The 16,466-nt window shown below is 35.2% G+C and overlaps 3 protein-coding genes across 3 annotated transcripts; 1 reads left to right on the forward strand and 2 right to left on the reverse strand.

Annotated features, from left to right (window-relative positions):
* The first annotated feature begins 2,537 nt into the window (after nt 1-2,537).
* On the forward strand, nt 2,538-8,618 carry LOC105787863 (probable inactive receptor kinase At5g10020). The gene is made up of 3 exons (XM_012614449.2): nt 2,538-3,779; nt 4,800-6,467; nt 7,836-8,618. Exons 1-3 carry the CDS (start codon nt 2,843-2,845, stop codon nt 8,411-8,413), a joined length of 3,183 nt encoding a protein of 1,060 aa, XP_012469903.1. The 5' UTR covers nt 2,538-2,842; the 3' UTR covers nt 8,414-8,618.
* Nucleotides 8,619-8,741: 123 nt separating this feature from the next.
* On the reverse strand, nt 8,742-12,624 carry LOC105787864 (protein CPR-5). Its single transcript, XM_012614451.2, has 5 exons — nt 12,126-12,624; nt 11,269-11,325; nt 11,127-11,162; nt 10,267-10,983; nt 8,742-9,581 (listed from the first exon to the last, which is right to left on the reverse strand). The coding sequence occupies exons 1-5, from the start codon at nt 12,471-12,473 to the stop codon at nt 9,057-9,059; spliced, it is 1,683 nt and encodes a 560-aa protein (XP_012469905.1). The 5' UTR covers nt 12,474-12,624; the 3' UTR covers nt 8,742-9,056.
* Nucleotides 12,625-15,070: 2,446 nt separating this feature from the next.
* LOC105787865 (nuclear transcription factor Y subunit B-3) lies at nt 15,071-16,108 on the reverse strand. Its single transcript, XM_012614452.2, has one exon. It carries the CDS (start codon nt 15,919-15,921, stop codon nt 15,241-15,243), a length of 681 nt encoding a protein of 226 aa, XP_012469906.1. The 5' UTR covers nt 15,922-16,108; the 3' UTR covers nt 15,071-15,240.
* Nucleotides 16,109-16,466: the final 358 nt, after the last annotated feature.

Below are 16,466 nucleotides of genomic sequence, written 5' to 3' on the forward strand. Positions count from 1 at the left end.
ACCCGAATTATATATTAAATATATATTTTTTATTTTTAATCATATATTATATATTAAATATATATATTTAATATGGGTCGGGGTCGGGCCGGGCTCGGGCTTAGTAAATTTTTTTGGGCTGGGCTTGGACAAATTTTTAAGCCCATGTTTCGGGCCAAACCGGCCCGAGCCTAAAAAATGGGCCTAAAATTTTGTCCGGGCCCGGCCCAAACCCGACCCGGCCCATGATCACCTCTAGATGGCTAGGAAGTCGACACTCTTTCGGACACCAAATTGTCAATTTCATATTTTTTAATAATATGTATTATGACACAAAATATTTTAAACAAATAACTCAAAATAACTTCATTTAAGATTCAAAATAATCGAAACCCCTGAAAATATGATCCGAAGTATGTAAACATCAAACACTATCCTAACTTGACTGAAGTCAAAACTGTATGTTTGAGCAAAGCAAACAAAACCCAAATAGAGTTGCAATTCCCCGATGCCCTACATCTTCAAATCCCTCGTGTTGCACCATTTATGCATTGCTCCACACAATCAATCTCTCATGAATGACTGGAGATTAAAAAGATTGTTACATCAACTCTCACTAACCGCATGATGGCTTGAGATCTCTAAACAGAATTCATTCAGGTTTAAGTTTCCAAGATAGCAGTTATAGTCCCAATATTAATAAATGACAACTCCTCTCTAAGTGGTGTGCCTATATTTTTATCATATGTTAATGATCAAATCGAGTAATTCGGTTCGAAACCAAATAATTAACCGAAATAAATAATATATATTATATATAACCCACCCCCGTATATAAATAATTAAGATAACCCAATATATGATTTACGTAACAAGCCAATAATGACCCAAAAATAATAAAGAAAAAACATTAAAATTAAACATTTAACAAAAAAATGAAATTGAAACAGAAACAAGCCCTAACAGTAAAATTGGTCTTTTTGTTGTTGTTCTTTTGGCTTAACCCTTATTTTTCAACTCATTTTCAAGTTGAACTCAAACTTCACCCTGCACCTGTAACATCCCAACTCGAAATCAACACCCTTTTCCTTTTCATTGCTAAATTGGATTCTTAAGGTAATTACTTTTCTCTCCAAACTTTACTTCAAAGGTTTTTTTGTTGTTAACTTTTATTAGTATTATGTGCTATCATCGTTAACTTTCAAGACTTACTTTATGTTGTTTTTAAAATTTTTAAGACTTCTTCTATGGTGTCGTTGTTAACTTTTTATTTGGTTGTTAAATTTCAAGACTTATGTCATGTTTTAATGTCTTATTTATTGTTTTCACCTCTATTTAAAGTTTTTTGAACTATTAAAAAATAAAATGAATATTAGCAATATATTTTTTATGTTTTATATTTATTTTAACCAAAAAGTAAAACATATAAATTTTAGTTAACTGGCCGAATTAACTGAAATATTTTGATTCGGTTAATGTATTTAAAAAAAAAACTTCAATTCGGTTAATAATTAAAGGTTTTTACATTTCGGCTATTAATCAAACCGGCTGTTTGAACACCCCTACCACAGAGTAATTGGGTGAAAGTATAAATATTAGTGTAGTAATAACACCATCTCATAATTACAAATGTAATTTTCTAGATTTGTTTAGCTTGACAAATGTAATTATATTATAATTCCTTATGTCGTGTTTGGTTGTACAACTTGTAATTACATAGTTATATAATTTTTTAAATATTACTTACAATAAAAATATTAATCATAGTTGATAAGAAAATTCTAAACAAGTAACAAAATTAGAATCAAATCATCGTATGTAATATGTTAGTCCAAGAAAGTAGTCGACAATATAATTACAAATAAAGATAACAAGAAAAGTAAGCATCATGTGCAATTTTATCTAATTGCTCTATCATTCCATATTTGCTAGGCTATTTTCTTTCTAACATTTGAATCTGTATCATTAAGGCTATTAGGATTTTCTTCTATGTACTCTTTAAAGTATGGACCATCCTAATTCTAGCTAAGAATGAAGTTGTGAAATATACAACATGCTAGTACAATTAAAAATTTTTTAGACTATATTGAGGTGGTGGTGTTAATGTGAGAAATTTTTGTTCAGAATAAAAAATGTCCTCTCAACCACATTTAAAAGTTTTAAATGTCTCGAATTGAAGAGTTCGTAAATTATTTTTAGTGCTTGTGTAGAATTTTTTGTACCTGCATAACCAACTTTATAATCCTTCTATTATAATAACTTCTATAGTAACTCAATTAAGTGAGATCCACCAATGATAATTATTAGTATAATTATAAATAATTGCATTTAAATCTAAATGGAAGATGAAAATATATTAAATTTAGAAATTGAAAGATAGGAAATAAAAAAGAATGAAATGGCTAGTAGATTAAAAAACAAGCTTGTTTTAACATAAAAACAAAATTAATAATTACAAGTAAGAAAAAAAAACTAAAAATTGAGACAGTAAAGAGTATGTATATCTCTGCAATACCAAAATGGCAAAATCTGAAGAAAAATATATTATAAATGGAAACAAAATAAGAGACAAAAATCTTTTTCTTAAGCTTTCATAGCTAAGGCAGGCAAATAAGGGCTTTGGCTAACCCTTCCCTTTACAGACTATACTTACTCTTTTTCCCACCAACCATCTTCATCTTCTTCATTTCTCACCCCTACCCTACCGCCATTTTTAACGAATTTACTTTTCTTCCATTTTTCAAGTTAAAAAGAAACCCAGTAAGTTTTTTGGCATCCCAAACAAACCCTTTTTTTCCCAAGCAGAAGCTTCAGTTTCTGGGTTCTTCTTCTTTGGTTTGGGATTTTCTACTCGATGAATTAAATGAATCTCTCTTTTTCTTTCGCTTTCTCTTTTTATCTACTTCTGTTGCTCTTGTTTTTGGGGTTGGCTTCTGCATCTAGGTTCGACCCGTTGGAGCTCCGATCCTTGCTTGAGTTCAAGAAAGGAATCCGACACGATCCTTTCAATAAGGTGCTTTCGGTATGGGATCCGGATACCCGACCCGATCCTACTTCTTGGACCGGTGTTACCCGCGACCCCAACTCCGGCTTCATCGTTTCCATCAGCTTAGATCGTCTTGGCCTCGTCGGCGACCTCAAGTTCCACACTCTCACTCCGCTTAGGAACCTCCAAAACCTCTCATTGTCAGGCAACAATTTCACGGGTCGGATTGCACCCGCATTGGGATCAATAACCTCGCTGCAACATTTGGATCTATCTGATAACCAGTTCATCGGCCCTATCCCGGGTCGGATCGCTGACCTTTATGGGTTAAACTATTTGAATTTATCGGTCAACAAGTTCGATGGTGGGTTACCGAGCGGGTTCCGAAATTTACAGCAATTAAGGGTGTTAGATTTACACAACAATGCGCTTCGAGGCGATATAGGCGAGTTACTCAGTGAGTTAAGGAACGTTGAACACATTGATTTGAGTTATAACGAGTTTTACGGAGGTTTGTCTGTACCCGTTGAGAATGTGTCCAGTTTAGCTAATACAATCCGTCATGTGAACTTGAGTCATAACCAGTTGAATGGTGGGTTTTTGAAAGAGGAAGCAATTGGGTTGTTTAAGAATCTGCAGCTTTTGGATTTGGGTGATAACTCCATTTCTGGGCAGCTGCCAAGCTTCGGGTCATTGCCGGGTTTGCGGGTTCTGAAATTGGGTAAAAATCAACTCTTTGGACCTGTGCCAGTGGAGTTGGTAGAGGGTTTTGTCCCGTTGGAAGAGTTGGATCTCAGTCACAATGGATTTACGGGTATTGACTTTTTATTTGACTTTTTCTTTTTCTCTTTATTTCAGTGTTTTTGATAATGAAGTTGGAATTTTTAGTCAATAGTCTACTAATTTTTAGGCTAAATATGTAACTTTTTTTTGGATTTTAATTATTGATAGTGTTATTGATCCTTAGATTTTTATGTTAGAGACTAAAGGCAATACGTTCTTTAGGTTCTGATTTTCCCATGAAAGCAATGCTAGTTAAACATGCACGTCTTTTTTTTTTTTTGTCATTTTGGTTTACAATAATTATTTACTTAATGGTTTTCTAACGTTGTAATTTACTAGAAATGTATGAATGTGAATTATTAGGTTGAAATATATTATCTTAATTCATGATCTTAACAAACACAATGTAGGGGGAAAAAACCATCACTTTATTCCTATAATTTCATAAATATGAAGCTGAACATTCTATCTTGCATTAAAATGATTGTGTGGAATCTTTAGAGCACAAAATTTTAAGTGAGAAGGCATCATTGCTGTTCTTGTAAGCTCTTAAGTGCGAAACAAAGGAAAATGAATTTTTTTCCTTCCTCTTGGTTTGTTTGTTGCTTTACATATACTGTTTGAGGAATGATGAAAATGAGATCCACTCTTCCTGCATCATCGGTCTGCTTTAGATATGCTTCAAGCAAAATATACGAAGATGCCTGCTTAAGGGGATTCAAGGCAGTTAGACTGTGTAACAGTTATTCATCCTCTAAGTTTGAGCTAATCTTCTTGCTTTTGCTTAAAGTAGCGATTACTAAACCTGGAAGATTTTTATGTACATGGATATATGAAAAGTGTGAATCACTGAATCCCATCAATTAGTTGTTTGAATGTAGCAAAAGTCAACTCTTTACGATTAGTGTTATTTTGACAGTAGATATTTGCTATGTCAAAATTGACTCCTGAACTCCTTTATGTTTTCTTATTAACCTAATGGTGTGGTAAATTCTCTTCTGTTTGCATTTGACTGTCATTTGATATTTTACATCTATCCAAATTTGTACAGGTTCAATTCGTGTAATTAATTCTACAACTTTGAAGGTTCTCAAGCTTTCTTCTAATCAGTTGTCTGGTGATTTGCCTTCTTCTCTAAGAAGCTGTGAAATGGTCGATTTGAGTAACAACATGATCTCTGGTGATGTATCTGTTATGTCGAATTGGGAAGCCTCTTTGGTGGATCTTGATTTGAGTTCAAACAAGTTGTCAGGAAGCCTGTCAAACTTGCCTCACTTCGAGGATTTGAACACATTTAATCTTAGGAATAATTCCCTTGTTGGCGCTTTGCCTTCTCTACTGGATACCTCTCCAATATTGTCTGTTGTTGAACTCAGTTTGAATCAACTCAGTGGACATATTCCTGGCAGTTTCTTTACCTCTACAACATTGAAAAGCCTGAATCTTTCAGGAAATCATTTAACTGGACCAATTCCACTTCAAGGCTCTCGTGTTAGTGAATTACTTGTTATGTCAACTTATCCCCAAATGGAGTCACTTGATCTGTCCAATAATTCCTTGACAGGTGGTTTGCCTTCTGAGATTGGTAACATAGCTAGGCTCAAACTACTGAATCTTGCAGGCAACGAATTATCAGGTCAGCTGCCTAGTGAATTAAGCAAACTTAGTGATTTGGAATACCTTGATTTATCAAGAAACAACTTCAAGGGTAAAATCCCTGATAAGCTTTCAAATAGCCTCAGTGCATTTAATGTGTCCAATAATGATCTGTCGGGTTCTATTCCAGAAAATTTGAGAGGCTTCCCTAGGTCTGCATTTTCTCCAGGAAACTCATTACTTATTTTCCCCAAGGGCATGCCACCGACAGGCTCGAGTCAGGATCATACCCTTGATCATGTGAGACATCACAGTTCAAAGGGTAGTATTAGAGTAGCAATTATTGTTGCCTCAGTTGTAGCAGCTGTAATGATTGTTTTTGTTTTTTTGGCATTTCACCGAGCCCAACTTAAAGAATTTCATGGAAGATGTGGATTTAGTGACACAACTACTGGAGGCAATGCAAAGTCAGGTGGGCTTGAACGACCCTCCCGTTTCAAGTTTCACTCAACTGCTCAGGCGCCACAAACTTCATTAAGTTTTTCAAATGATCACTTGCTTACTTCAAATTCTAGGTCAGTTTCTGGACAGCAAGAATTTGCTGCTGAAATTGTTGAGCATGGTGCAGCCGAGAGAGTGACAACCTCTTCAGCATCTGTGAATCCTAATCTACTAGATAATGAGCCAGTATCATCTGGGAGGAAATCCTCCCCAGGCTCTCCATTAGCATCATCACCACATGTTATAGAAACATTTGAACAGCCTGTGACATTGGATGTTTACTCACCGGATCGTTTGGCTGGAGAATTATTCTTTCTTGATACTTCATTATCATTCACTATTGAAGAGTTATCTCGAGCTCCAGCAGAAGTTCTTGGAAGAGGCAGCCATGGAACTCTTTATAAAGCTACTCTGCGTAATGGACATATGTTGACTGTGAAGTGGTTGCGTGTAGGACTGGTTAAACATAAGAAAGAATTTGCTAAGGAAGTTAAAAAGATAGGGTCCGTGAGGCATTCTAACTTTGTTCCAGTCCGAGCATACTATTGGGGACCAAGGGAACAAGAAAGGCTTCTTCTATCAGATTATATCCAGTCTGATAACTTAGCTTTGCATCTCTATGGTAAGAGCTCTTATATTTGTTTTATTTTTGTTTTGTTGTTTTTTATTATTTAACTAAATCTTAATGTTTGTTTGCTAGTTATTTATACTCTGAGTTTGGTTTCACTTGACTTATTGACACCAACTCAAATGAAAAAAAGAAAAACTCCAAAGAAAACCATCCTAAAATTTTTAAAACTAGTGATATAAATGTGTATTCACTTAAGAGAAACAATCCATATAATGTTTTTTATATTTTTTCCGGAACACAATTTTTACCCATGCATTTTCAACAGCCCACATAGTGGGTTTGCCATATCTATTATCCTTGAAGTCTTCTTATCACATGGATTATGATGTTTATGATATTGGTTCTCATTTATTTTTCTAGTTTTTGTTCTAGATTTGCTCATAATCTACTGCATGTTCAAATGTCACAGGCTCTTTCTATGTTTGTTTGAACCATTTCGTATCTTCTTGGGATACTTTCTAAGTGCTGTCCTACCTCAGTTTTGGCAGGAGTATTATTTACTTGCTTATTGAATATGGTCCACAGTGTGTTTTTTGTTCATGTTATGGGAATTTGGAAAGTCAAATCTCTTCATCTCTCTTTCCGTAGCAGCACCTAGAAACAGAACTTTTAAGCGTGCAAATTGTTATGAAAGAAAACTGGATAATATTTTTCTTGTTTGTCAGTAGGTGTATGAGGTCATGTTGAGGTCTCTTGCAAATGTTTTTAACATGCTCTGCGTGACAGAAGTAATGCAATGATGCTTATCTGGATTTTGACCTTCTTGGGGTCCAAATTATTAGAGAAGTGTCAAATGAAACTGGCTAGTTACAATAATTTCTAAGTCTATAAGATAGTCAATTAAACCTAAAAAATTAAGCACTCTTGCTTATCCTATAATCACCAGTGTTTGCAACTACTGATGTGACTTTACCACCTGTTTATGCATCCTGATGAATCTTGAAAGTCAAACATCATGGCTGCAAGCAAGAAATGAGGGCAGTAATTTAAGAGGAGCGTAAACATAGATATGTTGAATCTGGTTTAGAGTTTAGGCTCAGGTACTATGGCTGAACTTCTAAATTCTGCTTCTTTCACCCTTCCGGTGACTAAACCTTTTGCTTTCCTTGCAAAAGATGGAGCTTAAGGTTGAAAAGAATCTTTGCGGTGCCATAACCCGTTCTTGGAACCATCACTCTCCACCTGTGTTGATTGTTGTAAATGAAGAATGGGTCATAAGGGATTGTTTTAATTGTGTTGCAATCTTAAATTGCACTTGTATGTATCTTTATGTTTTGGGAATTCATGAAATTGATTGAAGATTCTACCTTTCATGTTTTCATTTGATCAGCGTATATGCTTATATGTATGTTAATGCAGAGACTACTCCTCGGAGGTACCACCCATTATCTTTCAGCCAAAGACTGAAAGTAGCTGTGGAAGTTGCCAAGTGTCTGTTACACCTTCATGATAGAGGGCTGCCACATGGAAACCTGAAACCGACAAATATACTCCTCGCTAACCCTGATTACCATGCTTGCCTCACCGATTATTGTCTGCATCGGCTGATGACACCAACTGGAATCGCTGAGCAGATCTTGAATCTGGGAGCCCTTGGATATCGTGCTCCCGAACTTGCTTCCACATCCAAACCAGTCCCATCTTTTAAAGCTGATGTGTATGCATTAGGAGTGATCCTGATGGAATTATTAACAAGAAGAAGTGCAGGTGACATAATGTCGGGTCAATCAGGAGCGGTGGATCTGACGGATTGGGTTCGGTTATGCGATCAAGAAGGACGGGGGATGGATTGTATTGACAGAGACATAGCTAGCGGGGAAGAATACGCAAAAGCAATGGATGATATGCTTGCCATATCACTGAGGTGTATTCTTCCGGTAAATGAGAGACCTAACATCAGACAAGTATATGAAGATCTCTGTTCGATATCCCTTTGAAATTTTGTACATTCGTCTTGGAATTCATTTTTATCATTCCTTGACCACATTGTTGGGTTTCCTTTTTTTTCTTCATATTTTATTATTTTTTCTTGTGATTTTGGGGTAATTAAGTTGTCAGATTTGTTTTTTGTTTCTTGAAAATTTTCTTGTAAAGTGAATGTGACTACCATCCATTGATTATTTGACCGCGTTTCCTGTTTAATCCTCACTTGAAAAGGTTGCATTCCAGGGAAAATCAGTTTGCAAAGTTCGTAGTCTTGACCCTTCTTTTGCAAAAATTTCTCCTATTAAGAACAAACATCCATGCACAAAAGGCAACTGCTGATTTCATAATTAATATAATTTAATAAATAATGTTAAAAGTACAATGGTTTGATACACGGTCCAAAATGCCTATTCAACCTCAACTTTCTGTAGGTAAGAGATACCTGCTGGACTTGACAATCGCAGAGGTACAAAATAGAATGAAGCAAGACGACCTAAAATAATGCTCTAACAAATTACCTCAGAGCCCACAAACTTTTCCGGCTGACAACGATGCAGCACTTTGACATCTAGTCCAAAATAATTATTCCATAAGTTGAACAACAAGCTCACAAGCACTTTAAAATTCGCAGCAGCCAATTCAACTCTCCAAACTCTAGATTTCCTCTCCATTATCGAGAACCAGCTGCAAGAAGTGATCTTTCCACTCAAACAGGCCCGCGAAAGGCATAAGACCGCACAATAAGGGAAGAATGAAAAGCATAATAGAATAGAAGAGTGATCTCCGAATCCAGTATGGAAGAAGTGTGCTGCTTGTCCTTTGTGATATGTTAACAGGTCCATGAAGAATGATGAACAACATGGACGTAAAGACATTTGCGAGGAAATGCAAAAAGCATAGAATCTCCCAGTAGAAGAGCCAGTAATATCCATTTCCTCCTAAAGTATCCACACAGAACTTCCCAGCCAAACCACAGCCAATTCCTAACAGCAACAGTAAAAAAGTGACTGGCATCGTCTGATTTGAAGTTCCAGATCGTTGTATAAGCAAATAAGCTACTGCAAGAATCAGTATGACCCCGAACATCATTCGGCTTACAACTTGAACCTGGCACTTGAGAGTGTGGAACCCTATATTGAGAGATGACACCTGCTTTGGGAGCCACCAAGACTTGCTATCCTGGGAAAAAAACGAAAGCACCATATAAATATTTTTGGAAAGTTAAAAGTAACCTTAGAGGGGAAACATCCCAAACAGAAATAATTTATTATGAATGGTCTGATATCATCAGGCACTTAATGTCAAGAGATAATATTCAAACAGATAATTATCTAGAACAGAACAAAGGAAACAGATGAACGTTGGAGATGTATACATGCATCAAACCTAATGATAAATTATTGCTATCAAAATTTAGAAAGATAAACACCATATGATAAACAGTGGCAGTCTCTGTAAAAATGTTTTCTTACACTCCATTCTAGTCTTTGGCAACTGAACAACCATGTTAATTCCAGAACCACTCATCAATCATTTGCCCCCCCCCCCCCCAAAACCACATTCTTAATTCCTACAGACCAGAAGGCTACGTAAATTTTCCACATGAAGCTACAGAGTAAGCAACTAGATAATTCACTCAGAAAGCAGCAACCAAAAGAGAAACTTCCATATGGTGTTTTGAGGGATTACTTTTCATGGCTCCACAACCTAGTTAAGGAGATGACCAAACACAAGAATCAATATTAAAAGGCACCTAACCTAATAGTCAAATAAATCAAAAGAAAGGAAAACACTGAGCTTCTATTACACAAGAAAATCAAGGGAGGAAATTGATCAACTGAAGCCAGGAAGAGATCGTCCTTACCTCAAGTGAAAGATTACAAGATGATGTAGCATCAGTAATCCTTTTGTAAGAGTAAACATAAGCACCATACATAAGAAGAAATGACATGAAGAGCAATCCAGCAACAAGACAATCGATGCACTTTTTAAGCAACTCAGCCTGTCCTGTGTCTTTTAGTTCGTTCTTGAACTTTTCAGCTTTGAAGGATGCCTTTGATATGCCCATTGCCAATTTTGATCTCTCTAGATGGTTTGAATCAAAGTTTAAAGCTAGCTGTTCCTCTTTCAACTTCAACTTTCTCATAGTAAGACTAAGCTCTAATGTCTTGAGATCATTAGAACGAACTTGCTCTATAACAGATTTCTCGATTGTGCTGCGCACTGACTGGTCGGCAACGGAACCTGTTCTGGGATTGAAGCAAGCCAGTTGATTAACTTGTCCATGAATGACAAGTTCCCGATTCAGGGACCCAGTTAGGATATTCTCCTGTACCTCTTCATGGATATTCAATTGATTCTGAGTTGAAACAGAAGGCCGATCAACTTCTAAGTAAGAATCCTTTATGTCAAATGAGTTTCTGCTTCTAGTTTCATCTGAAGAACTTTCCACATTATTGGGGTTTGATGGATACTTTTCCTTGTGCTTCGATGAGTCATTAATCAATCTAAGAGTCCTCAAGGTGCTTCCAAATGATTTCTCAAAATTCCTCGCAAAACAATCAAACTTGTCTCCAAAAACCTGTAACCAAGTAAACCATAGAAGAAAAAGGCATGTTCTCTATAAGCATCATTGGTGGTGTGATTCCCATAAAAAGGCACGAGGAAACTTAACTTGTAAAATCAGAGTCAGTCTATGAGTCGGCAATTTAAAATCCGGCTTACATTGGCTAAAGATTCTCTGACAGCTGAAGTGCAGATCTGCAAGCATGAAGATTGACCAACTTTTTTAGCAAGCAAGAAACTTTTAACTTCAGTAAAGTAAACCAGCCATCATGAGCATCATGTTAGAGAATTCAGACCATACCAGTGAGAGATAATCAGGAGGCAGCCTTTCATTTGTAACATCTATCTTTTCCAGAACCTATATTTACAAGGATTGATGTCAGCCATAATCAAACAAAACTAGTGTGAGATCTTTACAAACTGAAGAAAAATGCAAGAATTGCCTTTTAAAAAATGTAGCTTTCTTAAAAAGAATTGGCCATAATTGATGAAGACCAAAACAGAGAAGGGATTTAAACTACCTTGACCCCTCCACTGCATGATAACAAACCAACTAGGCAAGGCAAAGGTTGCTTATTTTAAAGCTATAATCAAACAGAGAAAATGAGCGCTGCCTTAGCTTTTACCAATAGCCTAGATATAGCTCTATATTGCAACTCAAGCTTCAATGTGCCAGGCAAAAATGAGATACATCAGCCTAGCACTCCCTTTTGCCTGAGGCAATTGCAAAAATTAGTGATGCAGTACCTCAGCCATCTATAAAGACTATGTCATAAGATATCTTCAAATGGCCAAAACTAAGCATAATCAAAATAATAAATGTGGCATAAACTGTTACAAATTTAAACGTATACGAATCCAAATTCACAACAAACTTAAATATTAGGGGGCAGAGACAAAAACAATGTAAAAAAATTAAAACCATTTTTCCAAATTGTTATATAAAAAACGAGAATTTAACTTTAAAAAATCCCCCCCCAATAAAAAACCTACGTTTCCACTTCCACCAGAATTCTAAAAATGTCCCCTAAAAAAGCTCAGAAAATTCAACTGAATTATCAACAATTCTATCAAATGAGAACCTATACAATACAATTTCCTGACTAGCATTAGGGCTAAAATATTTAAAAGAAAGAAAAGAATGAAACTTGATCGAACCTGAGCAACAACGGCCGCGAAGGACATTCCTAGAGGAAGCGCAATGGAGTCAACGTCACGAACGTCGGCTCGCCGAACTGGACCGAACCGAACCCTAAGATTCCGGCGTTTAGACGACAAACGCATTCCTTTCTGAACAGAAGAGGAATAAGCAGAGCAAGAAGAAGATGAGGGTGCATCTCTGTCAACAGTTTTCCTCCTCTTCTTTCTGATGAGGGGCTTCGAAGATGGAATATGATTATCGAGTGTTGGATTCGAATCATGTTTGTACGGAATAATGGACGCGCACGCAGAGGATCCGTTAGGTTGTAGAGAAAGAGGGGAAGAAGAAGGCGGCATAGCGTCCATTGGGGGAAAACGTACGGAATTTGCAGAAACAGTGCCCTGGGCATAATCAAAAAGGTAGATGGGAGAAACGGCGTTTGAAACGACGCCGTGAGAACATTTGAATTTTCGTCTAACCGTGTTATAGAAGCTGTTTTAACAAATCCATCCAATATTTTTGCTGTCATTCAATTTAAAAGCTAGGATCGGTTCGGTGCCTTGCCTCTTCAATTACTTAAATTATTATTATTTATTTCGTAATTAGCTTTTTTGGACTTCAACATTCACCATTTTTTTAATCCAGAAAATTTTGATATTCTATCTCAACTTTAGTATAAATCTTTCAATTACTAAATTTCTTCGTAAATATGAAAATGTAAGTTGACATCTATGAATCTCAACTTTTATTAATATCGATGAGTCAAGGTGAGTTTGGATGGGCGATTGGGTGTGGTGCGGTGCGTTTAGTTTACTTTTTATCTCACGTTACAGTATCTAATTTCACCGCCATCGCTGTTTTTACACCAACAGTGGGTAAGCGCACTGCCCATCCAAACTCACACATAGTTTTATTTATTTAAATAGACTTTAACTTTTATTGGTGTCAAGTTTAGTTTAATATTTTGACTCTTGTTTTTCTCTCTAAATATATAAAAGGCAAAACTTTAACTATAAGTTCACTCGTATTGTTACTTCAATGGGAAAAAAGTCCTAAAAGGTTTAAGAAAATTGTTGAGAGCTTGAACACTTAAAAGACAATGTGATTGGAAAATTTTCAAATTTCACTCATCTAAAACAAAATAGAAAAAGATGAAAATTTAATTTCTCTACAAATGAAAATATATAAAACAGAACTCCACATCAATCAAAGTTAATATATAAAACGAAATTCGACATCCATAGGTGTTGACTTATTTGCTAACATTCTTTTCTTGTCCCATAATGCTAAACTTTGAGTCTCGTAAGTATTGAAATACTCTTCCAAATAAATATTTTGAAAAATAACTTTGCCTAAAACCTATTTTAATAAATAATGTTAAAATCTATAATATATATATAAAAAAACCCAACGATCATTTTTGGATTTAAACTGTTTTTCTAATCAAATAAAAAATTACTTTCCAAAACTGTTTGAATGTCAAATTAAAAAGAAATATATATATATATATATTTATATAATTAAAAATTATTATTTTGGTAAGGGAAATAACTAGTGATGAGATTAAGGCTTGTATGTTTGAGCAAGAAAGCAATAAAACCCCAGGACCTGCTTTACTTCTGACTTTTCTAAGACAACTTAAATGATAAAACAATTTTGTTTTAGACATTATCCCCTCAATCAGAGTGCCTTTGTTCATCACTTACAACATTTTGATGGCTCATTCAGAGAGCATTTGATTCACTAAATTGAGATTGTAGGGAGAATGAAACAAGAAACCATCTTTTCTTTTGAGTATCAATCCTCAAAGAAAATTTGGGAAAAGGTACTTAATCATTGTTGTATTCAAAAAACTACAATGAATTGGTAGCAAAGTGCTTTGTTGGCTGTGCTAATCTTTTCAAGTCAATGAGGTTGTTATTTTGGGTTATATTCAGGACACTGTACAAGCTCCATATAATTGGGAGCACTCCGGAGGGTTTGGATAAAAATATAAATTTGTAAAATGAGTTTGGGTAAATAAAAAAAAGATCCGTTTAGAAAATGAATCGAACCTCAGGTAAGATTTTTTTGTTACTATTTTAGAGGCATTTGGTTGTTAAGTTTTAAGGATAAAGATTTTTTAAATTTATTTTCAAGTTGGTGGGAACTTTATTTTAAGGTTTTTAATATTTTTGATGTATTATATAGTTTAATTTATTTATATAAAAAAATAAAATAATTAATACGGGGCCGAGCCCAGGTTTAGCATCTATAATCCAGATCAGATTTGGACAAAAAATTAAGTCTATTTTTCAGGTCGGGCTCATGCCTATCGAACGGGTCTAGAATTTTATTTGGTCTCAACCCGACCCATGAATTGGTCTAGATAGGAGTCTACGAATTATTATAGAGAATTCATTCAATTGTTCTAATTTTATTTTTTAAAATTAAATTATTTTAAATACTTATTATGGCAAAAAAAAGAATCTTAAAACACTTTTACCTTTGCTTTTGATTTTTATGAAACATAAAATTGAATGATGATTACATTCCAACCAACTCTGAGACATGAAACCGAGAGATAAATTATAGGATCTCTCCTTTAATTCCTACCGATTTCTAATATTTAATAGTATAAATTATATTTAATTTTTATAATTTATTAAACATATTTTATAATTTAAATTCAATATTTAAATTTTCAAATTATCTTAATTGTTTATAGATTAAAAGGGAAATATGAAAATGTTATCATAAAGCTGATAATAGCAAAATTAGTTGAGAAAAAGAGAAGAGGAGATTTTGTCTAACAAAAGAAGGGCAAATAATTTGTCAAACTGCCCTAAACCAACTCCATTTACTGACCCTAAAATTTCTGCTTCCCATTTGGGCATCCCAATCTCATGTTAGAATTCATCTTTCTAACTCCAAACTCTCACCAACTTTCGTTTTTATATAAAATGGAAAGCTAAAACTCAGATTCTATACCAACTAATTAACTCTGCATTTCAACATTAACTTTATTAACAAAACTTCTAATAAACCTTTAAATACAGTCATTCCATAGTTAATCAAAATTAAACAAAGAAAAATTAACTTCAACTTATATATAATTATATATATATTTGTATCTTTGGAGTTTTCAAACTACTACCAGTCAACCCTGTGAAAATGGGCTGCCATGGTTCTATTACCATTTCCATCACCATTTTCTCCCATCCTGCTTGTGTTAAAACCACCTGCAGCTGCCATCAAATTCTCTCCATAACTCTGCGGGTGAGACCCTAGCGAAAAGAATCCCCCACCACCACTGTTATACCCCTGGAAATGATCGGCAGCGTTAGCCGACGACGATATACCCGCATTTACATTGTTGAATTCATTAGCCCCACCATGGCTGATCAAACCGTACGATGTGGGTGATTGATGGTGATGGTGATGGTGATGGTCTTCTTGCCTAGCCATGGAATTCTTCTCCCCTTCGGTTTCCCTATACTTGTTGAGGTAAACCTTGAGAGGACCCACGTAATTCTCAAAACCCAGTGTCGTCATTGCCCACAACAGATCATCCCCGTTTATGGTCTTCCTTTTCTCCCTCTGACACTTATCGGAAGCCTCGCCGGTGATGAAACTGATGAACTCCGACACACATTCTTGCACTGTCTCTTTGGCTTCTTTGGATATTTTTGCGTTGGCGGGGAGGGATTTTTTCATTATCCGACTCACGTTAGCTATGGGGAGGAACCGGTCTTGTTCTTTAGAAGAACTGTCGGATATGTTGCCGGACGAAGGGCTGCCGACGGGGCTGGTTTGGTTTCTTTTCCCAGTCATGGAGATGGCCTTCTTTTTTACAGCTTATACGAATTGCTTTGAGATGAGAACGGGGGTAGATAATATGAATGAACGAATTGTTTATGAAATGAAACAACTTGTTTGAAGAATCTAATAAAGGGTAGTTTAGATTTATAAGCTAAGAGAAGGCAATGAAAGAACCCAATATATATACATATAAAGAGGGAATTGAAGGAGGGTTTGATGTAGACAGGAAAGGAAAAAAACAGGCACTTGAAGGATCAAAACAACATGGCATAAAATAAAGCTTAATAGGTTTTGGAATCTTAATTAGAAAGTGTAAAAGCTCCTAAATAAAGCTATCTATGGATTGGGTCGGGTTATCGGATCGACTTTAATGTAAAATTAGAGTAAATTAAAAAATTAAATATTTTAAAATTATTTAATATAAATTCGGGTTAAGTCAAATGAATTGGATAATTTATCTAACCTAGGAAAAAAATTATTTTTTAAATGGGTTTTTAATTATAATAAACAAGGAAGCTTCTCATTTACTCTACGTGTATCTTTTCATTAAGTCCTCT

Source organism: Gossypium raimondii, chromosome 2 (genome assembly GCF_025698545.1).
Source record: "Gossypium raimondii isolate GPD5lz chromosome 2, ASM2569854v1, whole genome shotgun sequence".
NCBI classification, from domain to species: Eukaryota; Viridiplantae; Streptophyta; class Magnoliopsida; order Malvales; family Malvaceae; genus Gossypium; species Gossypium raimondii.

Bases quoted from the DNA above. Each gene is read 5' to 3' on its own strand.
- LOC105787863 (XM_012614449.2), top strand. From the start codon at position 2,843: ATGAATCTCTCTTTTTCTTTCGCTTTCTCTTTTTATCTACTTCTGTTG. The intron at 3,780-4,799 runs GTATTGACTTTT...AAATTTGTACAG, and splicing joins CAGTCACAATGGATTTACGG to GTTCAATTCGTGTAATTAAT. The intron at 6,468-7,835 runs GTAAGAGCTCTT...ATGTTAATGCAG, and splicing joins CTTAGCTTTGCATCTCTATG to AGACTACTCCTCGGAGGTAC.
- LOC105787864 (XM_012614451.2), bottom strand. From the start codon at position 12,473: ATGGACGCTATGCCGCCTTCTTCTTCCCCTCTTTCTCTACAACCTAAC. The intron at 11,326-12,125 runs GTTCGATCAAGT...TTGTAAATATAG, and splicing joins TCGCGGCCGTTGTTGCTCAG to GTTCTGGAAAAGATAGATGT. The intron at 11,163-11,268 runs GTATGGTCTGAA...TCATGCTTGCAG, and splicing joins CTCCTGATTATCTCTCACTG to ATCTGCACTTCAGCTGTCAG.
- LOC105787865 (XM_012614452.2), bottom strand. From the start codon at position 15,921: ATGACTGGGAAAAGAAACCAAACCAGCCCCGTCGGCAGCCCTTCGTCC.